We start from the raw sequence: 26,671 nt of genomic DNA on the forward strand, positions 1-26,671 counted from the left end.
AGTGGCTGCATTTCTCTGAAGAACACGAACACAAAGTACTTGGTAAAACACCAGCGGAAACAAAAACCAAACCGTAAGTTGCAATTAAATACTCTTAATTAAGTCTAGCTGAGCATTACATACTTGATTATGGAATGTCAGGGCTCTTCTACCTATCACCAAAAGAAAATACAATAATATAATAAAATAAGGTTAAGAGTGAAAAGTAAACCCAACCGAACGCAAAGCGTCGCTCCTGGGAGGACACAGAGTGCTGCATGTCACACACAGAGCCTGAGAGGAGTCACTCAGCCCTGCTCCTGGAAGTGAAGTGGGGTTGGAACTGGTTCCAACTTGAAACTAGAAGAACTGTGTGGAAATGAACCCAGCACCAGCCTCCCTCCAGCCACAGAGCCTCCTGGAAGCGCTGCAGGACCTGCTGCCAGCTCAGCTCCATCCTCGCTGAGGTACTCTGGGGTTCCCTTGTTAGAGCAGCTTGTGTGGAGCAATCAATCACACAATTAAGTCATTAAGAAGCCTCACTGCTCTGCCTGTCTCCATGGGAGGTGCTGGTGGGAGGCAGCTGCTGCCCAAGGGTTAGCTGCTCCTCAGCAGCAGGTTCATTAATGCATCGTTACAGCCCGACCTTGGGCTCATTAATGACTTGAAGTCTGAGTACAGCTCTGGCTTAAACAAAATACTTAAACCCCCAACCTGGTGTGGAAACTCCATTGCAGGGGTGTGACCCCCCCTTGGGCAGCTCCCAGGTGAGGCTCCCAGACCCCTCCCCTTTCTGCCCCTTTCAGCTCTGACTGGGGCTGTTCCTGCTTCCCCTACCTGTGAGTCTCCTCTGGAATCCCCACCCCAACAGGTTGCAGGCATTCCACCTATTCCTGACCTTTCCAGAGAATCCCAGCCTGGTCTGGGTTGGAAGAGACCCCAAGGGTCCCAGAGCTCCAACCCCCTGCCACAGGCAGGGACACCAACCTCCAGGCCTGGAGCTACACAAGGCTGCCCAGGGCCCCAGCCAACCTGGCCTTGGAATGGGGAAGGTGATGGACACACAGTCGATACCCCAACGGATCATCTGGCACCTGGTCTGGGTGAAGAAGGGTGAGTAACCTCACCTGAAGCTTGTTTGGCTGACATGAAACCAAGCTGAGCTCTGAGTAAGGTGAGAGAAGCTATGAGCAAGGCAAGCACCGTGCTTAACAACCTCTGGAGCATCACTATTTGCCATAAAAGAAGAAAAAAAACCCAGATTTTCAGAATCAAACGACTTGTAACCATTGCTGATGTTAATCACTTACTGTTTTCTGAGAAGACAAGGTGGTGGTGAGTAAGAAACATCTTTTTTAAGTCAATCAGTTTGGTTTGGGGCTTTTTTTTTTCTTGGTTGTTTTTCTTTTTTAGAAAAGACTTCAGCAAAATAAAAGGAAGCTGACATTAGACTCTCATAAAAGTTTACCAACTGTACAAGGTAAGAAAATTATACAAGCTTCTTCTTTTTTTTTTTCTTTTTTCCTCTTTTTTTTTTTTTTTTAAGAAAGGACAGTTCAGTGGAGACATTTAAGTACTGTAAAAATCTTCCAAAGGCTACAAAGGAATCTGGAAAAATACAGAATGTATTTCTTTAGCCCAGATGAAGTTATGGAAAAGACATCATTGATGTCAACAATTTTACATAAGACAAACCTGACCTGGTTTATTTATTTACCTTTTAAAACTTCTATATATAAAAATAGTTGTGCTCATAACTTTCAGGATTCATAAGGGTTCCTTAACAAGGGGAATGAGTAGGGGGGGTCTCTGTGCCTACAGCTGATGCACGTCCTGGCATTCTGGATTTGGATTTAACTTCCTGCAACATTTGGACCAGCTGCCCCCTGCTTCAAATTGGGTGTTTTGTTCACTCATACAAGGGTTAAATAGTGTATTGCACAAGGATTAGGCTGGGAGTGTTTGTGCAGAATACTCACTGATTGGTTTCTCAAATCTCTTGGAGAGCCCAAGTTCCCAGAACTACACTTGATGGTTCTGAGAAACACAACAGGCTCCTACTCCTTTGTCAGCCCTGAAAAAAAACCCCAAATCATCAAATCTGAAGAGCCAACTGGAAGGTATTTAGAAAGACATCTCAGCAGATTGGTTTTTCTTTTTTAGGGAACTGGATTTTGTAAGGTAACCCATCAACCCTGAAAATTTTAGACACCCAAAAATTTACTCCAAGGAATAAAATCTGCTCCTAGGATTCAGTCATCCATAGTTTCTAGTTCTTCAAGCTTCCCATGTGAGTTGGCTTCTTGGAAGAACTCTGAAGAACCTGGGCTCTCTTTCCCATTGCTGTTAATTCTTCTTCTTTTTAGAGGTCTCTCATTTTTTTCTTCAAAATCATTTTCGTTTCTTGAAGCTGAATGAGGAGGTTTTGGGTCAAGGGCAAGGTTTTCAGGCTCATACCCATTAGTATCCAGATCAGTGTGAGGGGTTTTCTTCCCACTGGCAGGGCCGTTCACGTGCAATCCTTCCACCTTGGCTTCCTCTTTGCTTGGTATCTCTCCCGGGCCGTTAGCAGACACCCCTGTGTTGGAGAGGGACCATCAGAGGGGAACAATTCACAAGTACTGACACAGCAGCCTGTCACACAACCGTCCCTGTCCTGTGCTGCCCCAGCTCCCTGAGCACCTCATCTCCCCTCTGTTCAACACCCCCAGGGCTGGGGACTCAGCCCCCTCCCTGGGCAGCCTGTGCCACAGCCCCACAACTCTGCCAGGGAAGAACTTTGCCCTCCCAGCTGAGCTGACCCTGCCCTGGGGCAGCTTGAGCCCATTGCCCCTTGTCCCAGCTCCTGGCCCCTGGCTGCAGAGACCATCGCCCACCTCTCTGCACCCTCCTGGCAGGGCAGGGGAGGTGGGGAGAAGGGCTCCCCTCAGCCTCCTCTTCTCCAGGCTCAACACCCCCAGCTCCCTCAGCTGCTCCTCAGAGGATTTGCCCTCCAGCCCCTTCCCCAGCCTGGTTGCCCTTCTCTGCACTCGCTCCAGGACCTCCCTGTCCTTCTGATGGTGAGGAGCCCAGAACTGGACCCAGCACTCGAGCTGCAGCCTCCCCAGTGCCCAGCACAGTCGGTTTGCACCACCTGATGTAGCCCCTCAAGCTCCTCACTCCTCTCACTGCCACTTTCCCCTCAGCTCCTCCAGAAGGGCTGTCCCTCCCTCTCTTCTGAGGTTTTCCTCCTTCACCAGTGGCTGTGCCCTGGCTCTCCTCCCGTTCCTAACTGCCCTTCAATGCTCCACGCCTGGTGAGAGCAGCTTACAGCATTCCCAAGCCCCAGAGCAGCACGACAGCCCAGTTCCCATCCCAGGTTGTTCTAAACACCCTGCACCACGTTACACACCTACACTAGCACAGGCAAGACAAGAACAGGTTAACTGCATTTAAAGGGAAGATTCTACCAGGGATTTATGTTCCACATGTCACCACTGGCTAAATGTAAACATGTTGCTTTTTTTTAAGAACTACAGTTTTAACTGGAAGCTGCTAACACCTTGGGAAGTACTGAGCACTGAACTAGACCTGTTTGCTGAGCAGCAGGCAGCTGGCCTCCTTCAGCTTGTCAGCGTGAGGATCTGGCCCTGCTCCCCAGCAGAGGCAGGGCAGGCACTCACCGTTCTGGTTGCTGTTGCTGGCTGTGCTGTCTTCCCTTTCAGACTGGCTGGTGCTGCTGTTGGAGGTCGTTGGAGGAGGGGACGGAGCTCGACTGGAAGCAGCACTTTCACTTTCATCCAGGAGCCGGTCCATGTAATCTCTGCACAACAGAAATGGCACAGACACAGTCAGCAGGCTGGAAACGCCCTTCCAGCTCATCCCCTGCCCTGTGCTGCCCCAGCTCCCTGAGCACCTCATCTCCCCTCTGTCAAACACCCCCAGGGCTGGGGACTCAGCCCCCTCCCTGGGCAGCCTGTGCCACAGCCCCACAACTCTGCCAGGGAAGAACTTTGCCCAGGGGAAAAAGGGAAAAAAGGAAAGAAAAAAGGGAAAAAGGAAGGGGGAAAAATGGAAAGGGAAAAAGGGAAAAAAGGGAAAAGGAAACAATGGGAAAAAGGAAGGGGGGGGAAGGGGAAAAAAGGGAAAAAAGGAAAGAAAAAAGGAAAAGGAAAAAAGGAACAGGAAAAAAGTTAAAAATGGAAAAAAGGAAAAAAGGAAAAGGTAAAAATGGAAAAAATGAAAGGCAAAAAAGTTAAAGAAGGGAATGGAAACAAGGAGAAGGGAATGGAAACAAGGAGAAGGGAATGGAAACAAGGAGAAGGGAATGGGAACAAGGAGAAGGGAATGGGAACAAGGAGAAGGGAATGGGAACAAGGAGAAGGGAATGGGAACAAGGAGAAGGGAATGGGAACAAGGAGAAGGGGATGGAAACAAGGAGAAGGGGATGGAAACAAGGAGAAGGGAATGGAAACAAGGAGAAGGGGATGGAAACAAGGAGAAGGGGATGGAAACAAGGAGAAGGGGATGGAAACAAGGAGAAGGGGATGGAAACAAGGAGAAGGGGATGGAAACAAGGAGAAGGGGATGGAAACAAGGAGAAGGGGATGGGAAAAAGGAGAAGGGGATGGGAAAAAGGAGAAGGGGATGGGAAAAAGGAGAAGGGGATGGGAAAAAGGAGAAGGGGATGGGAAAAAGGAGAAGGGGATGGGAAAAAGGAGAAGGGGGGAGAAGGGGGGAGAAGGGGGGAGAAGGGGGGAGAAGGGGGGAGAAGGGGGGAGAAGGGGGGAGAAGGGGGGAGAAGGGGGGAGAAGGGGGGAGAAGGGGGGAGAAGGGGGGAGAAGGGGGGAGAAGGGGGGAGAAGGGGGGAGAAGGGGGGACAAGGGGGGACAAGGGGGGACAAGGGGGGACAAGGGGGGACAAGGGGGGACAAGGGGGGACAAGGGGGGACAAGGGGGGACAAGGGGGGACAAGGGGGGACAAGGGGGGAGAGACAAGCCCTTGTATGTATGGTGTTAGTCTGGATTAACTCCAGAAGTACCCTCACATGTAATTACTGGCTGATACAGCACCCTAAATTCTCACATCTATCTGCAGATTCATTCTCGATGATGCTGCTTCTGACAGGGCTTTTCATTGCCAGAAACAAGTGATTGCAGAAGAATCAGAGAATCTTTGAAGGGATTAACAATAAAAATTTACCTAATCTGGGGAAAAAAAAGAAAAAACAAACCAAAAAATCCCCCAGGTAGGAGAAGGAGGGGAGAAAGAGAGTCCCTGCCAGCTGGTTATGGAAATGCAGCAGGTCTGGGTGCCTCTCCCCAGCAGCCTGCACACGAAGCCAGAGCTGGCAGCCCTTCCTGTCACGCTGCAAGCTCCCTTCAGTGGTCTGACACACACTCCTACCACCTTCAAAGAAATGGTGATGTTAAAAAGAAGGCTGAGCAGAGAAGCCAGGAGAGATGGGAAGGACAAAAAAGAATGGTAAAAAGGCTTGGAGAACGTTGGCAGAGAGAGTGGGATAGTACAGTCATCGCACTGGAATGAAGGGCAGAAGAGTATGTTGGCTCACTGAGTCTGAGAGGAAAGAGAGATGTGAATCGGTGAAAGGAGCTATGTCCACTCAAAAAAGCCCTTGTACAGGGCACTGGGGTAGCCAGAACTCTTGCCACATGATTGATTTTGAGAGTGTACCACAGTGGGTACCACAAATCCCACCTGAAACCTATGGCTAATGACTGGATGTAATTTGAAATAAAACAAGCATTTAAAAAAGGACTCAGAGAAATGTTACACTGGTGAAACATTTGACCAGAAAACAACCTGAATTAAACTTATAAATTTATAATAAAAACTTAAATATTGTATTTATTATAAATATAATGAATCCAATACAAATTGCTGGCCTTATTCCAAATACACATGCTTTGGAAATGACATCATAAGCTTTTCTTACACCTCACAGAATCACAAGGTTGGAAGAGACCTTTGAGATCATCAAGTCCAACCACCCCTGTCCTGTGCTGACCCAGCTCCCTGAGCACCTCATCTCCCCTCTGTTAAACACCCCCAGGGCTGGGGACTCAGCCCCCTCCCTGGGCAGCCTGTGCCACAGCCCCACAACTCTGCCAGGGAAGAACTTTGCCCTCCCAGCTGAGCTGACCCTGCCCTGGGGCAGCTTGAGCCCATTGCCCCTTGTCCCATCTCCTGGCCCCTGGCTGCAGAGACCATCGCCCACCTCTCTGCACCCTCCCTTCAGGTAGCTGTAGGTCCTCTCTTTCCCTGCAGCAGATCGGGACTAGGAAACCCCTGGGTTGTTGTATCACCTCAGATTAGAGCACTATAAAATAAAAGATTTAGATCTGAGATGTCAAAGCCCATGAAAATAAAGCCCATCTTACGTTACACCAGGGTGAAGGTTGTATTTCTTCTTGCCAAAGCGGGTCTGCTGGGCGAAGAAGTCGTAGCGCTCCGACTTCTTCCACATGTAGTAAAAGGCTACACACTCACCCACCGATCTTGTTCGTACCTAGGGAGGGAGGAAGGTGGCATGCAGATTTGGGTGGATTTCAATACATTTTTGGGCAGAAAGCTACTGTTTAAATCGAAAAACAGGTGTGAAATTTGAAGCCAAGACTTCTATATGCTTAAAGCAGAAACTGCTGACTCAAATTTTCAGAGGTCCACAAGTTGAAACACAAAGTTTAACGGGGTTTCTGAGCATACTGGGGATACTGTGAGGTGCTGGCAAGCAACAGCTTCAGGAGAAATACTCCCATCTGTGTCTGCAGGAGCAGAACAGGTCTGATGGGATGCAGATCTTCCCATAGGTACACCCAGCAGGATTTCTGCACCCCTCTTAGCGCTCACAGCCACCCTCACAGAGGATCCTGCACTTTGGCCAACCAATTTGGACATAAGTGTGGTAAAATTCAGAGTCACTGTAGTAATTTGTGGAGGAAGTCAAGAGTAAGAATTTATTTACAATATACTGCTTTAAAATAAATGTGAGAACTACACTGTAAATGAGCATTTACCTTATTTGCCTGAATCACATGAAAATCTTTGCCATAGACTTTCAGTCCTTGCTCAAAGTTCCGACACTCTTCTTCTGTCCAAACAGATAATTCTTCTGTAGCAAGGGAATAAAGACAATATTTCACCAAAAAAAAAGCATAAGGCAGAGGAAAGAAGGCTTTAGTGACAGAAAACATAAGGGGTATTCGAGTCTCTCACACCAGCTGCTGACTAAATGGGAACCACCTCCTGAAATCCACTGACTCGTAGAGAAATGAAAACTCTCCCCTCTAGTGAGTAGGTGGAAGTTTGGCTGCCTTCAGTACCTGGTTGGTAGGGAGGGTTATAAATGGTCTGCAAGTCCAGCCCTGCTGTGTGGGGGAAATAACCAGACAGCAGAATCACAGAGCTGTAGGGGTTGGAAGGGGCCTCCAGAGCCCATGGGGTCCAACCCCTAGGACAGGGCAGGGCTGGAATCTCTCCAGAGAAGGAGACTCCACACCCCCTGGGCAGCCTGTCCCAGGGCTCCCTCACCCTCACTGGGAAGAAGTTCTTCCCCAGACTGGGGGGGAACTCCCTGTGCTCCAACCTACTCCAGAAGGAAGAAGAACAGCTTAGAAACCTGGCCTCACCCTTCTGCCCCTAGAACCGTACGAAGCAGGGAGCCTTCAAGCCAGGATACAGCTTGAAGGAGTTCATGCTTTTGACCCAAAAGCAGTTGCTGGTATTTGGAAGAAGGAAAAGGAATGAGGAGTGAGATCTTTAGCCAGGCTGCTAAATCCAGTCAGATAGAAGGAGGAACTGTGCTGCTCACACAACTGGGTGAGGAATCTTGGCCCCCACAGAAGCCAGAAGTTATTAGGGGCTTCCTAGTAAACTTCCAGTTACACTTCATATAATTTGGCCTTATTGATCCTTAAGGACATGAATAAATAGGGTTTGAAACAGTGGGAGGGCAAGCTTAGTCCTGTCCACACAATCACATCATCCTGTGATTTGCACAGTAAACTCTGGAGAAGCCACAGGTTTGAAAGCTGAACCAACAGACTGATGTGCAAGGAGAAGGACTGAGCCTGCTCTTGGTTCTCCTTCCTTTGAGTCTTAAGATCAATACTACATCAGGAAGTGCTCAAGGCATCTTTAAGACAGGGGTCATTTTAGGGTTGTATAAAAGGTTAAATAAAAAGTTTAGGTTCTCATTCTCTTTTTATTCAGAACTGTGAATTACTTGGTACTTCATGGTTGTCTCTCTAACTTGGATGACCAAAAAGGTCTGTAAGAACAAAGAAGTTGCTGAGAAGGCACTTTAAATTCTAACTTCTTTATTCAAGTCACAGATAAAAATACCAAGCTGGGCTGACTGTAAGTTCATCTGCACACCCACATCTGCCTCTCTCACTCCCTCTGAGAGCACTAAGAGATCCACTGAAGACCTCACCAATACATAAGGCTTGGGGCAGCCCAGCTCAACCTGACTGCAAACCCCAACCTGTGTGTAACAGAGAAAAGGAGAGTTCAACAATCCAAAGTTCACTTTCAGTCTACACTCACCTCTGGCTGCTTTGACATTGAATCTCAACCTTCTTAATGATTCTTCAGTATCAAAATTGCACTTAACCAGTTCATACAATGCCTGGGAAGATGGACAGACAGACATTTAGCTGTCTACAGACCCCTCAATCTATGCCATGCCACAGAAGCATACTTAGTAAATCACTTAATTTCTGTTAAGGTAATGCTTAAAAAGAAACTCCTTGAATAAATGCAATGTAATTTTAGATAGCAGAGAGATGTATTTCCACTATTTAAATCTCCAAATCTCTAAGCACATATCCAGGCAAAGTGTTTTAACAATTTCATCCACTGGCTACAGTAGTAAAGCTGATGGGTTCTTCTGTCTGAAGGAGAAAAGAATTATGCATTCATATAGCTTATAAACCCCCTGTAACTGAAAGAACAGAACTTATTCACACACAATTAATTATATATAAAATAATCTACTGATGCATAAAGCAATGTAAAGCCCAAGGGAGCAGTTTAATACTGGTTGAGAGGTAAAAAACCCATCACATCTCTATTTCCACGAGGAATAATAAAGCTGTTTCAAACCCAATCATAACTCCTGAGAGTGAAATAAAAGGATAATTCATTCTGTAGCATTAAACTACAAATCCTAATTATTCCTATGTACCTGTTCATTGTCTTTAATATGTGATCCTTCAGGAATGGCCTCCAGGCCTTTCTCATCACCCGTGCGCCTCGATGCTTCATTGAGGAACTCGATCACTTTATCTTCTGGTAAGAAGTCAGGGTTCCAGAGCAGCTGGTCATCGTTTTCATACACTGCATTGACCACAGGTGGGGAAACACAAAAAGCAAGCTGAACCAACAGCAGAGAATCACAGACTCACAGACTGGGCTGGGTTGGGAGGGACCCCAAGGGTCCCAGAGCTCCAACCCCCTGCCACAGGCAGGGACACCAACCTCCAGGCCTGGAGCTACACAAGGCTGCCCAGGGCCCCAGCCAACCTGGCCTTGAACACCCCCAGGGATGGGGCACCCACCCCCTCTCTGGGCAGCCTCTTCCAGCCCCTCACCACTCTCTCTGCAAAGAACTTCCCCCTAAGATCTCCTCTCCCCCTTCCCTCCTCCAGCTTCACTCCAGCCCCTTGTCCTGCCAGGCTCTGCCCTTTAACAAGCTGATTCCCCTCCTGTTCCTGGGGTCCCTTCAGGGACTGGGAGGCTGCAGTGAGGTCCCCCCACAGCCTTCTCTTCTCCAGGCTGACCCAGCCCAGCTCCCTCAGCCTCTCTCCCTAGGGGAGCTGCTCCAGCCCTCTGAGCATCTCCGGGGCTCCTCTGACCCCTCTCCACCAGTCCCACATCTTCCTTGTCCTGGGACCCCAGCTCTGGACACAGGACTCCAGCTGGGGAGGGCAGAGCAGAGAGGGACAATCCCCTCCCTGTCCCTGCTGCCACCCCTCTGCTGATGGAGCCCAGGATCCCATCGCCCTTCCCAGCTGCAGGAGCCACTGCTGCTCAGGGGAAGAAGTTTCTCATCCCCCATGACCCCAGGTCCTTCTCCTCAGGGCTGCTCTCCAGGAGCTCTTCTCCCAGCCTGGATCTGTGCCTGGGATTCTTGAGCCCCAAGTGCAACACCAAAGTGTATTGTCTCTTATAAAGTCAGTGATTAGAGACCCCCAGAAGATCATTAGATCACTAAGACTAAAGCAGAACACACAAGGACAGGTAAAAGATAGAAAAACACTATGAGGTGTCTGGACCACTAAATCTAAAAGGCTGGGCTGCCACAGCTGGCAAAGTCCACTGCTTCCCCAGGGAAGATGACACCCAGGGGCCAGACATTCTAGAGACAAACAGCTCTGAAAGGAAACTTTGCTTAGACCTTCCTGCTACCTCCAAGCAATACCCTCTAAACCAAAATCATTCAGGTAAAGACCACTGAATTTTAACACTACTGAGCCTCTACTGCTTCTTTAGAGATCCTGCCCAAGTTTCCAGACCAGGGAAGCCACAGTAAATGGAAATTAATGGGAGGAAATGTGGGCAAAGAAATATTCTCTGAATTATCTCCCACTTCTGTTTTGAGGAGCCTACAAGCTCTGTGGCATTGAAACAACCACTACAGCAAAATAAAGAACAATTCAGGTTATTAAAAAACAGAGTCAGGGAAGGATCCAGACCCTGTTTGTGGTTCAACCCTCAATGAAACAACTCTCCTGCTGGTTTTGAGAGGTAACTTCAACACTGACTCCATCAGCTCAGTGAGCACCACTGGCTCGTGCTCAAGAGAGGAGAGGAGGAGCAAACACTGGGAAAGCCTGGTCAGGGCAGGGAGGGGAGGCACAGCAGCATTCTGTGCAGGTGGGAAGGTCAGAGTGTGCCTAGGTGCACCCCACTTGGGAAAACAGTATTTTTCAGCAGGGAAGGAGACAATGAATAAAAACCCCAGACTGGTTGGGGAAGTCATTAAGCATCTTGCAGAGAACGACAGCTTCGTTTCACAAGTGGCAAGCCCTCCAGAAACACCTCCCAACCCTTTTCTGGGAGGCTCTTCCCCCTAATCTGCTGTCTAATCTGGTTGTTCATGGGAGAAAAGGATTCTGGACACCTTGGGAGATGAACTCCATCAGGAGATAAGGGGTAATCGGGTCTAAGCCACCCACAGTGACGCAAGCCACGTACCCTGCAGCGGTCAGCACATCCCCCAGCAGCTTCAGCACCTGTCAGCCTGCAGAGCTACCCTTTGATTTGCAACTACAAGCCTCCTGAAAATGCATCTTTTAATGGTGTAGATTTTTTCCTATAACCCCAGATTGTTTAGTAGCAGCTAATTTCATCTCCAGGACTACTTAGCAGAGTGCCAGTGCGCAGTAATTAGCTTAGTGGAGACTAAATGGAGGTTGTCAGGACACCTTGTCTAAAGCAGTGTGGTTCTCCTCAGGAGTTCTAGCACCCTGTGCTTTCCCTTGTGGGACTGGATATGAAAGGACCAGCCTCCTTCATGCTCAGGAATTTTACAATTAGAACTGTTTGAGACTGTGTATTTAGGGCTTCTGTGTACGTGCCCCATCGACTTAGTCATCCTCTAACAAAGTCGATGGGGCACGTACACAGAAGCCCTAAATACACAGTCTCAAACATTTATTTTTTTCAACTTTTTAAGCTTCATTAATGCTCCAGTTGGAGCCCTGACAAAGATTACACCCAGAACACAGCAGAAGGAAAAGCTGTGGCAGAAGACACCAGGCCCCACTGGTCTATAAAGCTAGAAGAGCTTTAGCATGACTAGTGAAACTTTAACTTTCTCCCTTGATGGTTTTTGCCCATGACATATGTTCTGTTCCAGGCAAGACTATGAAAAACTGTTTCCTACAGGTACAAAGCAGCTGTATATTTTTATTATTGGAGGCCAGAAGCCATTTAGAGCTGAGTAAATGCCAGGAAAAGGAGGTGACTGACCAGTAAAGCGTGATTTATTACGTCTCAGGCAAACATATAGTTCAAGCCCTGTGTTCAGACAGAAGCAGGGAAGTGTGCAAAGAGCCCCTTCTTCACAGCTAAAAAGCAGATGTTTGCTAATTTGTCATTTTCTGGCTTTAATGGAAACTCCTGACTTCTCATGGAGGTTTAAATTACATCCTCCTCAGCCTCTCTGGCTCCCAAGTCTGGAGCTAAGGGAATGTGTCGGTTTCAGAGTGAGCCTGTTCTCAACTTGAGGGCAGGACTGATGCTCCATTCAGCCAGCTCCCTGCTAGATCAGGCTACAGAGTAGCTACCACAACAACTCAAAGCAAGACAACTCCTCCTACTTCAGTACCTACTCATGTTTGAGGAAGGCACTGAGTTTTGGGCTGGTTAGTTTACAAATTAACCTGTATAAAACTGCAAAAGCTGCAGTCTCAAACCAACCTGGAGTGTAAACAGTGGGCTGAACAAGCTGGAAAATGTATTGCTTTTAAGATCACAGCTGGGTTTAAGCTAAGTCTACCTGTTGGGACTTGATTATACTGACAGCATACAGCCAAAGGCTCTTGTTGTGAGAGGGAAGCAAAGTTCCTGTAAAAACCCCCCAAAAGTAGCATGAGAGGTTCTTTAATCCTGACCAAAGAGTTAGAAAATGTGAACATCAAAGCTGCTGGTGCCATTTTACCTCTTTTAACGTGTTAATCCAATTCCAGCAGCACAGTTTCTTGATTACCCAGTTTGTTTTATGTAAATGAGATGTGCTAGGTGATGAGGTTAACACAGGCTGCACAGAAAGCTCGTGCACATTACCAAACTGCAAGGGTTCAACAGGCAACAGGCTCCTTTCCCCCCCTTCAACCCTCCTTTCCCCCTTCCAAGACTCAAGCTCTGTTGGTGAAGTACAGTATGAACTACAGTTGGAGATGCTGGTTCTGTTTTTCACTCAAAAGAGCTCTTTTGTTTTGCAAGACACACGACATCAATCAAATCTTTTCTTGCTCCCCCTTAGAAAACAATCTCCAGCAGCCCTTTAGAGTCTCACCTTTTTCATTCTCTTTGTATTTGCATATGCCAGCTGGAATTTCAGCTTGAAACATAGAGCCCACCATGATTTCCTGTTTTGAAATAAGAGAAACAAGAAGTTAAGCAAGCAGAGCTGTGCTGGTTTGTGTTAGCAAACAAGAGAACAATCACATCTTTTTTTTACCCTTAAAAATGTTCATTGTTCAAAACCTCAAACTACAGTTAACAGGGGTTACATGGAAATGGGGTTTGACAATCTGGGGAGGTGTTTAACTCTTCTTACTGTCAACACTCATGAGGCAGAAGTGGAGTGGATGTGGGTGATCTACAGAGCTCAGAGTTACATGGATCAGCTCACCAGTCCTGAAACACAAGCTTGTTTAACAGCCCTGAGTATTTACCTTTTTCCAGTCCTCTGAGGGGATGTAATCTTCATCTTCTTCAGATTCCTCTTCGATTTCACTATCTACAAGACATTGTTCAGACACTTAGACAAAATGAGCTGTGAATGGGGTGCATGTGTGCCTGGTGAAGTGGGATGAGTGAGGGGGCTGGGATGTCACAGCCTGGCAAAGGCAAAGGTGAAGGGGGACACAACCCAGCCTCTCATCCCACCAGGCTCCAGCCCTGCTCTGCCTCACTGCCACCTTACCTAACACCACACAAGGTGCAGGTGGCAGGTCAGTGACAATACAAAGTGTTTTGGTATCAACAACTTTATACAACGACCCCCACAAGGCCCACATGGAGAATGGACACACAACAGGCTCTGAAAAGCTAAGGCACAAAGGCAGGCATCCATCAGTGCTACTACTACCTGATTAAAATCTGCTTTCCCTCACACAGCTTGGAAGCAACTGAGATGAGCCACATCCAAATTTACTACAGTTACCTCCTGAAAATACTGCTTGGTGGATGTTCAGCATCCACACCTGGGTTTGAGCACCTTTTCAACGAGCTCCCAGCTTAGCTACTGCTGCTCTTTCCTCACTGGATTTAAGGCAGGCTACAGCACAAGGTGTGAGAAACCTGCAAGTGTGCTTTCCTCAGACTCACTGGGCTTCAGTGGGCTTGGATATATTGCTCAGAGACGCAGAGCAGCATTTAAAATAGATTATTTTGGATAAGGACTGACAAAAACTTCAAGCTTTTTATGATATAGGCTTCTAAATCAGCACCTTGCCTTCTGCAAGGTGCTGAAAGCAGCTGTAGTGTCTGGTTTATGTTCAGCAAGTGATAATATCAGCACTGAAATTGTGTGTACATTAAATTACATTCTATACAGAGCTGAACATTGTAAAAAAAACCCCAAACCTAAGGCAATCCACTATGCTAATGCTGTGTTTAAAGAAACACTGCAACTCTCTGCACAGCTACATGCTGAGGCTCCCTGGCATGTCTGGATGAAAATAAACTACTGATTAGGAAAAGGGCTTTCTACAATGGCATGGCTAACAAGTATCAAGTGTAAGGCATGCTAAGGAACCTCTGCTTTAACTTTTGTTTGTTAAAATGTCTAACAGCAGGCATTGGTGATGGTCACTTCCATCAAAGAAAGGTAAAATACCTGCTGCCCAGCCCAGATCCCAGCCAAGGAGACTGCCACAGAAATGAGAGCAGTCTAAAGGACAGCTACCTAACATCACCTCAACACTCTCAGATGGATACCAATTTGTAAGCAAGAGAGCAAAAAAATCACCCCACAGTGCTGACAGCAGCATGAAACATGGAATTCTGGAAGCAGATTCTCCTCATCATTCCCTATTACCACTCTGTGCCACTCTGAGGGTAATCAAGAGCAGTGTTATGAAAGAGAACAAACAAATGCTTATGGGTATCAAGCAGCAGATTTCAGGAGCAGTGTTATGTTAACTCCAGCAGTTCTTACCCAAAGGTCAGTCACAGGGAGTGCTCAGCACTGAACTGTACCTACTTGTATCAAAATATTTACAGCGGCGAGGGCGAATTATCTCCTGTGGATCTTGAGATGCAACAGATGGTGCTGGGTCGTCATTAGATGACTGTGTCTCATCCTCCTGACCTGAGGAATCTTTGATGGCCTCCTCCTTGCATGTAAAAAAGCAAACAGGAGATCAGTGAGCCCTTGTATGTGACAAACAGCACTCAGGCAATAATTTTCCCAAACTCTCGATGGATCAAAGCCAAATCTGAGTTGAAGTGACTGCAGAGATTGTGGCCTGTCCTGGCTCAGCCACAATGAATGTGGAAACACAGCATCTGATTTACTGGAGGGGGTTTTAAGCAGATCAATGCAACACTCAGGCTCTAATGCACAACTCAGAAATACAAACCACACTGAAGCACCACGCCTGGCAAAAATCCTTGCAGTTGTCATTTCATTTAATTGAAATTTGGTCTTTAAAATTCATCCTTAAGAATTTTCAATTAAAAAAAGGGAGTAATTATTTACTGGTTATACTTTTGTCAATCAAATGGAACTGGTACCTTCCATTAAGGGTAGACACTGGCAGGACAAGGGGGAATGGACTAAAACTAAAGGAAGGAAGGTTTAGATGAGATATTAGGGGGAAGTTCTTTGCAGAGAGAGTGGTGAGGGGCTGGAAGGGGCTGCCCAGAGAGGGGGTGGGTGCCCCATCCCTGGGGGTGTTCAAGGCCAGGTTGGCTGGGGCCCTGGGCAACCTTATGTAGCTCCAGGCCTGGAGGTTGGTGTCCCTGCCTGTGGCAGGGGGTTGGAGCTCTGGGACCCTTGGGGTCCCTCCCAACCCAGACCAGCCTGGGATTCTATGATTAAAATTGATGTCAATAGTGGGGTTCAGCCCCACAGGCAGAGCATGTCCATGAGCTGTTAAAAGATCAAAGCTTAGAACAAGTTTCTTTATCAGAAGATAAATATGGGAATTATTATCATCATGGAAAAATACAATGATAAACTTAAAAAGACAGAAATAAATTAGCATTTCCTGTCCCAATGCATGTTGCCCCTCTCTTTGATGTGTTTTATGCCCGTGATGCAAGCACTCATACCTGCTCGTTCTACCACAGAAGCATTAGGCTCAGCACATGCTTACGTGCACCTTTACCAGCACCCAGAGCGTTCTCACACGTGCAGCTTAAAGGAGATTAAAAATAGAAAACAGCTAAGTGCAGTATAGCTAAATAAGCTGCAGAGAGATAAGTGCTCAGAGAGAAAGCCTGAATTATTTATAAAACTATTCCACCCCCACAGATGGATTGTACTGCCGCTCTGCTAAGAGCACGCAAGCGCTGCGGCGCGCTCGGCCTCGTACCCTGTGGCAAACTATCCTCATGGGTTAGCTAGCTCTCTCTGTGCCCAGTCCTCCCCTCCTACAACCCCTGGGCCAGTGCTACTGAATCTGGGGTAGGAGAGACCAACATGGCCACTCCACACAGCCAGGGCTGTCCTCAGACTAACACACAGGCCACAGAATCACAGAATTGTAGGGGTTGGAAGGGACCTCGAGAGATCATCGGGTCCAACCCCCCTGCCAAAGCAGCTCCCTAGGACATATCACTCAGATGGGCGTCCAGACGGGGCTGGAATCTCTCCAGAGATGGAGACTCCACCACCTCCCTGGGCAGCCTGTCCCAGGGCTCCCTCACCCTCACTGTCCTATCCCCACAGACCACTGAAAAGGGGCTGGCTGATTCCCCCTGCATCCCCTGCTTCAGATAATTATAAACTTTAATTAGGTCCCCCCTTAGTCTTCTCTTCTCAAGGCTGAACAGTCCCAACTTACTCAGCCTTTCCTCCCAGGGGAGATGCTCCAGGCCCTTCAGCATCTCTGTCCCTCCTCTGGACTCTCTCCAGGAGATCCCTGGCTGTTTGATCCCAGGGAGCCCAGCACTGGACACAACACTCCAGTGGGGCCTGAGCAGGGCAGAGTAGAGGGGGAGGATCCCCTCCTGTCACCTGCTGCCCACACTCCTCCTGATGCCCCCAGGATCCCATTGTCTCTCTCAGCCCCCAGGGCACACTGCTGGCTCGTGGCCACCCTGTCACCCACCAGCACCCCCAGGTCCTTCTCCACTGAGCTCTTCTCCAGCAGGTCATCCCCCAGCCTGTCCTGATACAAATGGTTGTTCCTTCCCAGGTGCCAGACTCTCCACTTGCTTTTGTTGAACCTCATCTGGTTTCTCCCTGCCCAGCTCTCCAGCCTGTCCAGGTCTCTCTGGATGGCAGCGCAGTGTCCTGCGTGTCAGCCACCCCTCCCAGCTTTGTACCATCGGGTACTTGCTGAGGGTGGATGCTGTTCCCTCATCGAGGTTGTCAATGAAGATATTGAACAGGACTGGACCCAACACCGAGCCCTGGGGAACACCACTAGTCACAGGCCTCCAGTCAGATTCTGCTCCTCGAATCACAACCCTCTGGGCTCGGTCCGACAGCCAATTCTCAACCCATGTCTGCCCCACCAGGCCTGCCCTCAGGCTAACGCACAGGCCATGTCTGCCCCGCCAGGCCCGTCCTCAGGCTAACACACAGGCCATGTCTGCCCCGCCAGGCCCGTCCTCAGGCTGACACACAGGCCATGTCTGCCCCGCCAGGCCCGTCCTCAGGCTAACGCACAGGCCATGTCTGCCCCGCACAGGCCATGTCTGCCCCGCCAGGCCCGTCCTCAGGCTGACACACAGGCCATGTCTGCCCCACCAGGCCCGTCCTCAGGCTAACACACAGGCCATGTCTGCCCCACCAGGCCCGTCCTCAGGCTAACACACAGGCCATGTCTGCCCCACCAGGCCCGTCCTCAGGCTAACACACAGGCCATGTCTGCCCCGCCAGGCCCGTCCTCAGGCTAACACACAGGCCATGTCTGCCCCGCCAGGCCCGTCCTCAGGCTGACACACAGGCCATGTCTGCCCCGCCAGGCCCGTCCTCAGGCTGACACACAGGCCATGTCTGCCCCACCAGGCCCGTCCTCAGGCTGACACACAGGCCATGTCTGCCCCGCACAGGCCATGTCTGCCCCACCAAGCCGCAGTGGAGGGGCAGGAACACAGCACACTACTACATCTTAGTGCTAACAGCAGTGACGCACGCTGAGGCTTTATCCATTTAAGAGAGACAGGCAGGATTTTAAGGCAGCGAGTAAGAGAGCTGGAGAGCTGCAGGGGTCAGAGAAGGCAGAAGATGGAAGTTGTGCCAGGGAGGCATTAAGCAGCAGGGACACAAGAAGGGAGACTTCAGGAACAGCACTGAGCACTATGGAATAAACCACTTCTGGGTCTCGTTTCAATTTGATATCCCTCATGGACAAGCGGGATGGAGTGAAGCTGGAGGAGGGAAGGGGGAGAGGAGATATTAGGGGGAAGTTGTTTGCAGAGAGAGTGGTGAGGGGCTGGAAGGGGCTGCCCAGGGAGGGGGTGGGTGCCCCATCCCTGGGGGTGTTCAAGGCCAAGTTGGCTGGGGCCCTGGGCAACCTTGTGTAGCTCCAGGCCTGGAGGTTGGTGTCCCTGCCTGTGGCAGGGGGTTGGAGCTCTGGGACCCTTGGGGTCCTTTCCAACCCAGACCATTCTGTGAGTCTATGTTATGCAAGTTTCTCCCCCTCTGCAGCTTCTTGAGCCTTTCTGGATGCATCTTATTTTAACTCTTCAATCCATACACACAGCAGCCTTCTATAGCATCTGTCAAGGGAGTCTGTAAATCCCAAGAACTTCATTTTCTGGATCAGATCTAACATTCCTTATCTCTGTATCCCACTCCAGAGATTCTAAAATGCTGAGATATCAAAGAACAAAATGCACCCTTCTTAAAGCCACATTAAGTAATGCAACCTCCACTAATGCCTAAGATTTTTGTTACTGACAATACAAAGGGTTTCACATTTTAACAGAAGAGTGCAAGTCCGAATGCCACCAGGAACAGAGACGTTACAGCTGTGCCCATGACAGGACAGGATTGTTACAAATACGTACGACACACACAAGTAGAAAAGGCTCTTCTAAAACCAGAAGATTTATTTTAAGAACCACAGAACAGGATTTTATAGATGCTAAGTCCCAGCATTTTTCAAAGACATTCAAAGCATTAGGCTCAGTTAACAATTCAAGTACAGCCAGGGCTGCCAGGCTGGAAAAATACAATTTAAAATGCTAAAGCTAGAGAACTTGCAGCCATTTCCAACGCTCAGAGACACATTTAATTCAATTCCACACTTGGCTGTTCAGTTTCAGTAGATCAGCTTTTCAGCTTGGAATGAGTATTCAGCTGTATCTATAAAGGCGCCTTCAGGCACTGAAAACTTCAGTTCTGCAGTCAGACTGTTTTGGAAGGACAATTACAATCCCTTCTTACATGATGCTGGAAGTATACATGTCTCCCAATTTGCCACAGCACCGATTTGCAATGATACAGATGAAATTAAGAGCAATGAAGAGAAACACAGATGGGTAATTAAGAGTAAAGATCAGAGTGCAGCTCACAAAGCCTGTGAAATCAACTTGATTACGAATTAATTGTGCCACGATCAGGCACCTCGGAGTGGCACAGAACGGCTGCATGCAAAGCAGTTTCAAGTCAGTAAACACTTACTTTGTTTTCACCACTACAGCCACTGTTGTCATCGTTATCAACATCATCATCATCTTCTCCCTCTTCCTCCTCTTCCTCCTCATCTTCATCCTCATCATCTTCTTGGAGTGGAATGGTTCCGTCGTAGCCGTAGCGGCTCAGTAGCTCCTGGATCGGCATGTCGCTCTCCTGGGAAACATGCAAACAGAGGTTGGGACTTGAACAAAACGGTTTCACATCCCACACCTGCTCTGCCAGCTTCAGGGTGAGCCCTGGAAACACAGCCCAGCAACACCAGACCAGCGCTGACCACGTGTGCCAAGAACTCAGGTGTCTGGGCCCCTAAGGAAAGCGTGGGGGGTTTATGCAGGGCAGCTTTTTATTGCTCTTCTCTTAAATGGTATTTTTAAATTCACAGCAGACCTCACATACCAATCTCTAAAGGGACCAAAAAGGACACCAAAGGGCAGCGTGCCTCATCCTTCCCTTCCTACCTGTCTACTTCACTGAAACACAAGCACTGCAATGTGGTAGGTTACACCTGGTTACATCACACCCCTGTGGTACACAGAGGGAACGTGCTCCTCCTTGGAATATCTAGCCTTGGTACTCCCTTTACCACCAAAAAACTACCTGACCTGAAAAAATGTAGTGTTCTGTCCATATCTGTGGGGAAAAAAACAGGTGAACTGTGTGTCAGCAGCAACTGCTTCACACAGAGCACTGAGGTGCTGCCAGTCTGCTCAGGCAGACGCTGGTCATAGAATCCCAGCCTGGTCTGGGTTGGGAGGGACCCCAAGGGTCACAGAGCTCCAACCCCCTGCCACAGGCAGGGACACCAACCTCCAGGCCTGGAGCTACACAAGGTTGCCCAGGGCCCCAGCCAACCTGGCCTTGAACACCCCCAGGGATGGGGCACCCACCCCCTCTCTGGGCAGCCCCTTCCAGCCCCTCACCACTCTCTCTGCAAACAACTTCCCCCCAATCTCTCCTCTCCCCCTTCCCTCCTCCAGCTTCACTCCAGCCCCTTGTCCTGCCAGTCTCTGCCCTTTAACAAGCTGATTCCCCTCCTGTTCCTGGGGTCCCTTCAGGGACTGGGAGGCTGCAGTGAGGTCCCCCCACAGCCTTCTCTTCTCCAGGCTGACCCAGCCCAGCTCCCTCAGCCTCTCTCCCTAGGTTGCCCCAGGCCACTGAGCATCTCTGTGGCTCCTCTGACCCCTCTCCACCAGTCCCACATCTTCCTTGTCCTGGGGCCCCAGCTGGGGAGGGCAGAGCAGAGAGGGACAATCCCCTCCCTGTCCCTGCTGCCACCCCTCTTCTGGTCCTAGAGCCAGGCAGGGACTTCTGCATTGTCTCCAAGAACTCAGCAGAGTGATGACCAGGACTTGCAGTACGTGGCTTGAGCACAGACTTTAAATTCAGCTGGGGGGCAGCACTCCAGGGACAGTTCTGCAACGCTGACTCTGAATAAAAATGACACCAAAACTGCACCTCTGGGTCTCTCTGTGCCTCTCCCCCTTTCTGGGCAGAACAAAGAGTGAGGGGTGAGGGATCACCTTGCATTCAGGACCACCCAGTGCCCAGTGATGGGCAGAGTCACACATGTATTAAGTAGTTGGGTACAAAACCAGCCACAGCTGGAACCTGCTAAAACACCTGCACATTTTAAAACCTTTATGTTTAGAAAGCTGATCCACTCTGAACAGACACCTCAAGTGATAGGGTTGGTTCTCAAATTTAGCAGCTCCTAAACTGTATATCAATTTAATTAAGAAAAATTATTAATTTCTGGGTCTGCAAATGACTGACTTGGTGGCTTTTGACACCTGAGTATCCAGCCTTGTGGGGCAGCATCCCTGAAGAGGTTTTTCAGAACAGAAGCTTTCCAGAGAGCATTTTAAAATTCTCTCTCCTAAGAACAAGCCCTTTGTTTATTATTTAGAGGTGTCTGCTCACCACTGTTATCTCTTTGTAGTATGTAATATGCATCTCAGCTGATAATCAGATTGGTTTAGTTATTGGCTGACCCTAGACTTCCTCCAGGGAGCTCCTGCAGTTTCTGGAAGCACACTAACCAACCCAACTACACAAGGTAAGTGCTGTTAGTCCTGCTGTGTACAAATAAGAGTAGCACAGGGGTTACAAGTACTTCTTGCCTGCATATTGTATTGTAATGTATTTTACTTCAGAGAACTCAGCCATTCTACCACTTCCTGGTCCACTCTGGTTAAGCTATAAACACAGAGGATGCAGACCATGTGGACCTGCATGTCCTCACCTTCCCTCTTAGCTTGGTCCCTACAGAATCATTTTATGGAGAGAACTCTTAGGAGTGGAGGATTAATGTTTCACTGACACAGACAACAGGGCTGTGATCTTAATTAAAACCTGGCAGTAGAGCTCTCAGAAAAATCTTATTCCTAATTATCCAAACAAATGTTCTCCACTACACTTGGGAAAGTAACTCACTTTGGTCAAGCACTCCTCACCACTACTCCATCTGTGGACTGAGGACTGTTTACTACAGCTTGCAGCTACGTGTGACCGATGTAACAGGCATATTACCCTGTGATACCTAGGAAAGCAGTGGTGTGTCTGCATTTCTCTTAGGTAGAGCCTCTTAACTTCAAACAGTCCTTTACAATTCTAAAAGCCCCCAGGGTCAGCAAGTCTCCCAAGATAAAATACAAACCAGGGTTTCTGCACAGTTCCAGGATGCTGCCAAAATAGGAGAGGGTGAAAAAGTGCCAAGTCTCAGGAAAGACATGGACATTTCTCATGTGGAAGGTGTTTAATAGCAAGAAATGAATTGTGCTTCTGGAGTAGAGATGAGAGAGGGGGAGTGATGTAACACAGAACTGTAGCATAAGGAGCACAGAGACACATTAGACTCTTCTACTTGAAGAGCTCAGGGGCAAACACTGAAACGAACACAGAATGGGTCTGAAACACCAAACAAGGTTCTGACACTGAACCAACTGTGCAACACTGCCACATGGCTCCTGGACACCCAGCCTGGCCTTGAACACCCCCAGGGATGGGGCACCCACCCCCTCTCTGGGCAGCCCCTTCCAGCCCCTCACCACCCTCTCTGCAAAGAACTTCCCCCTAATACCTCCTCTCCCCCTTCCCTCCTCCAGCTTTACTCCAGCCCCCTTGTCCTGCCAGTCTCTGCCCTTGAACAAGCTGATTCCCCTAGGAAACCCCAAGAGCCCCCCCTGAAAAGGAGCACCCCAAAAGGAGAAGCCAACTGATTATATGGAACAACAAATGGAAAAGGAAGGGAGCCAAAAGCTTAAAAATCTCCAAGTCCTGTCAGGAGGCACTACAAACAGCACCCTGCAATGGCACCCAGGGAGCCAGCACCCAGGGACAGGGCAGCACAGAGGTAAAGAACTCTGTCTCACACTCCTCAAATCCCCATCACTCTCCCTCCAGCTGATGCTCCCTACAGTCAGCTTAGCTCAGAGCAGGAGTAAGTTGAGTTCCTGCAACTTGCTGGGGTTTGGCCATTTATTATTTCCAAGACAGAGTGTGCAGGCTGTTTTCTACCACCAAGATTATCTGCCAGACCTCCTGCATTCCCAACAGCTGCAGTGTGAGCTGAGGATGCAGAGGGCTGCACCCTGCTGCAGGCACACCATCCTGCTGGAGCCAGGGCATGGGTCACATGTGGTGTGGATGCTCCTTCACACAGAAACTGCACTGCTGAATGCAAGGGTGGCCTGTTGCACCGCCTCACACATCGCTTTCCTGACCAGGGAAAGCTTTCCTTTCAAGAACTATCAGTGAGAACCACCAAATCCAACCCACAGAATCCCAGAATCCCCAGGCTGGAAAAGCCCTTTAAGCCCATCGAGTCCAACCGTCCCTGTCCTGTGCTGACCCAGCTCCCTGAGCACCTCATCTCCCCTTTGTTCAACACCCCCAGGGCTGGGGACTCAGCCCCCTCCCTGGGCAGCCTGTGCCACAGCCCCACAACTCTGCCAGGGAAGAACTTTGCCCTCCCAGCTGAGCTGACCCTGCCCTGGGGCAGCTTGAGCCCATTGCCCCTTGTCCCACCTCCTGTCCCCTGGCTGAAGAGACCATCACCCACCTCTCTGCACCCTCCTGGCAGGGCAGGGGAGGTGGGGAGAAGGGCTCCCCTCAGCCTCCTCTTCTCCAGGCTCAACACCCCCAGCTCCCTCAGCTGCTCCTCAGAGGATTTGCCCTCCAGCCCCTTCCCCAGCCTGGTTGCCCTTCTCTGCACTCGCTCCAGGACCTCCATGTCCTTCTGATGGTGAGGAGCCCAGAACTGGACCCAGCACTGGAGGTGCAGCCTCCCCAGTGCCCAGCCCAGGGGCACAATCCCCTCCCCAGACCTACTGGCCACATTATTCCTGACACAAGCCAGGATGCCCCTGGCCTTCCTGGCCACCCGGGCACACTGCTGGTTCATGTTCAGCCTGCAGCCACCCAGCACCCCCAGCTCCTTCTCTGCCTGACAGCTCTCCAGCCAGTCTCCCCATAGCCTGTAGCATGGGGTTGCTCTGTCCATACTTTGATTCCCTTCAGGCACTGCTCTGCTCTCAGGGGACTGTGGGTTTTCCTATGGTGAGCAGCACAGGGGGTCACTGTGGGTCTCTAGACACCACACGTACCTGCATGGACAAATGCAGGATGGATGCTGCTCAACCTCGAGTACTAACCTGCTACAGACTTCACTGGAGTGTCAACCAATGAGTAGGAAAGATCCTTACCCTCAGAGGAAGGTTCATTTTTATGACAGGCAGGAGTGAAGCCATTAAGGTTCATAAATGCTTGTGCAAACCCTGGCTGCCACCTCATCTCTGAAGGTGCTCAACAAGTACATGTGCAGCCTGGGGGGAATCTGGAATACTACGTGTAAATGGCAGGGGAGAAAGACAGGAGAGCACTTGTCTTGCCAACAGTTTTGAGATTTAGATTGCCTATCAGCCATAATTAAACTAATAATTAAAAAAAAGGGATAAAAGTCTTAACATGCAGCCTGCTGTCTCACAACTAAAAGTAATCACAGGTCTCTCCACGATCCTGCTGGCATGGAGGCATCTGAAACTCAGAGAAAGCCTGGCCAGCAAGACAAATGTTGGTAGATTCTCTGCCCATCTGTAGAAGCATCCTGCAGAGCAGGGAAGCACAGGGAGCAGCCTGGATCTCAGCTACAGCACTGCTCACTGTGCACATCACTAAGGAGCTGACACACAGAGAAAGCATAGAATCCCAGACTGGTCTGGGTTGGGAGGGACCCCAAGGGTCCCAGAGCTCCAACCCCCTGCCACAGGCAGGGACACCAACCTCCAGGCCTGGAGCTACACAAGGTTGCCCAGGGCCCCAGCCAACCTGGCCTTGAACACCCCCAGGGATGGGGCACCCACCCCCTCTCTGGGCAGCCCCTTCCAGCCCCTCACCACCCTCTCTGTAAACTCACAGCCCCACAACCACGATATGAGGGGATAAGCTGATGGCTGAAATACAGTCACAAAGGAGACACTTCAGTGTGGTGACACAACTACACAACCAGATGTTGACTCTTCACAGGATGGGGGGTGAGGGGGAAGCATATTTTCACCTTAAACCCCACACCATGCATGTGGAGCTCCACTTCTCAACTGATCTAGACAAAACATGTTCAGATTCACAAACCATCTCTTTATCTCTCTGTTTATCATTTAATAACAAACCTGAAATTGCCAGAAAGGAATCATCTACACCCAAAACGTAGTTAAACTGCACTAAATTAATTTGAAGTCATTCTGGCATCATCACTTACACCACACAGGATTTGTACATGGAATATGCATCTGAGAATCATTAATGAGCTGTTCTGGAAGCCTTTCCAGCCAATGAGGCCACAGGCAGCATTTCAATCACTTTGCATTTATAATGAACCTGAGTATTATTCCTGCCTGGGAAGTAATTTAAGACAATACACAAGTGATGGCATAATCTCAAAATGCCAAATAAATCTTATATGCAATTATTTGAGAAGACACATGCTTTAAGAGTCATTTATCACTGTGAACAAGAATTGGGAGCTCTGCTCTGAGCCAATCATTTCATTTGCATCTCCATTCCCTCCACCTTAAAAATGAAGATACTCCTATGTGCTCCATTAAATTATGATACAAATGTTTGTATAAAAATGCAAGAGAAATGTAAATTATGGTTTTTTTTTTAAAAAAATCAAAATCTTTATGCACTAAATATATTAGAAAATAGCAACACTGGAATATACAAGTTGAGTCAGAGCAGGGTTTAACTTCTATTAGCTCTAAAATGCAAATCCTACACCAGCAGATATATGCAAATAAGGAATCTAAACAAGCAGAGTGTTAGACATGAAAGTATTTATGTGCCAGTTTCCTTTTCCCAGCTTTTGAGAACTGCAAGTTTAGCTCAGCCCCTTTCCCCCCCATCTCTGTTCTTTGTTACTGCTTTAGGGGAGGTTTGGGGTGATTTTTAATTCCAAATATAAGGGAAGACACCTCCTTACACTGTGTGTGAGACTGTGGGCCGTGGTTATGTGTGGGGACTACTTAAGGCTACCTACCCTGTTAAGATCCTCTATTTCAGAACTGAAGTTTGTTTCTCCTTCCATCATTTCCTCCTCTTCTAATGTCCGTTCATCATCAAAGTCATGCACCAGCATATCAGCTGATGGATCAAATTCATGGTCATCAGATGTTGCTGAACCTCCTGATAGAAAACATTTTAAAGAATGTTTTTAGTTAGAGCATGGCCTTGCAGAGTTTATTTTTATTGTTATTATTATTTGGGTGACATTTTAATACTCAAATTATGGAGAAATTAAAGTGTCTTCAAAGCCCTCAATGGTTTATCTCAGGGAAAGCCAATCTCATTGCTCAGAGGAGAGGCAAAGCTGTCCTTTGGGGGGGAAGAGATCATGGGATAATCAAGGAGATGCTGTTTAACTAGCCAGTGCTCAAGGTGCTATATCTGGACATCTAGTTAAAGGTTTGTAAAATGTTCAGTTTATGAAGATGTTGATTCCTCAACAGCCACAGAGCTCTCTGAATCAACACTTCTCCTGGGAGCAGAAATACTGCCTAAAATACAAACTCAGGCAGTTGTTTCCTTGATGCTTTGCAAGCTTTCTTGTTTACAAAGACAGCCTAATGACTTTTCCAAACTTTA

At 48.6% G+C, this 26,671-nt stretch overlaps 1 protein-coding gene across 1 annotated transcript; it reads right to left on the reverse strand.

The window, feature by feature from the left end:
* Positions 1-1,375: 1,375 nt before the first annotated feature.
* On the reverse strand, positions 1,376-26,209 carry MIER1 (MIER1 transcriptional regulator). The gene is made up of 11 exons (XM_084266015.1): positions 26,067-26,209; positions 19,517-19,684; positions 14,918-15,050; positions 13,386-13,450; positions 13,004-13,076; positions 9,167-9,318; positions 8,527-8,608; positions 6,996-7,090; positions 6,360-6,487; positions 3,642-3,781; positions 1,376-2,557 (listed from the first exon to the last, which is right to left on the reverse strand). The coding sequence occupies exons 1-11, from the start codon at positions 26,163-26,165 to the stop codon at positions 2,232-2,234; spliced, it is 1,461 nt and encodes a 486-aa protein (XP_084122141.1). The 5' UTR covers positions 26,166-26,209; the 3' UTR covers positions 1,376-2,231.
* Between the last annotated feature and the right edge of the window lie 462 nt (positions 26,210-26,671).

This window comes from Gallinula chloropus (assembly GCF_964237585.1).
Source record: "Gallinula chloropus genome assembly, chromosome: 6".
In the NCBI taxonomy this organism is placed as follows: Eukaryota; Metazoa; Chordata; class Aves; order Gruiformes; family Rallidae; genus Gallinula; species Gallinula chloropus.

Excerpts from the sequence above, each read along its gene's own strand:
- MIER1 (XM_084266015.1), bottom strand. The coding sequence starts at position 26,165 with ATGCTGGTGCATGACTTTGATGATGAACGGACATTAGAAGAGGAGGAA. Across the intron at positions 7,091-8,526 it reads CAATGTCAAAGCAGCCAGAG|AAGAATTATCTGTTTGGACA; the intron begins GTGAGTGTAGAC and ends CCCTTGCTACAG. Across the intron at positions 3,782-6,359 it reads AACCTTCACCCTGGTGTAAC|AGATTACATGGACCGGCTCC; the intron begins GTAAGATGGGCT and ends TCTGTTGTGCAG.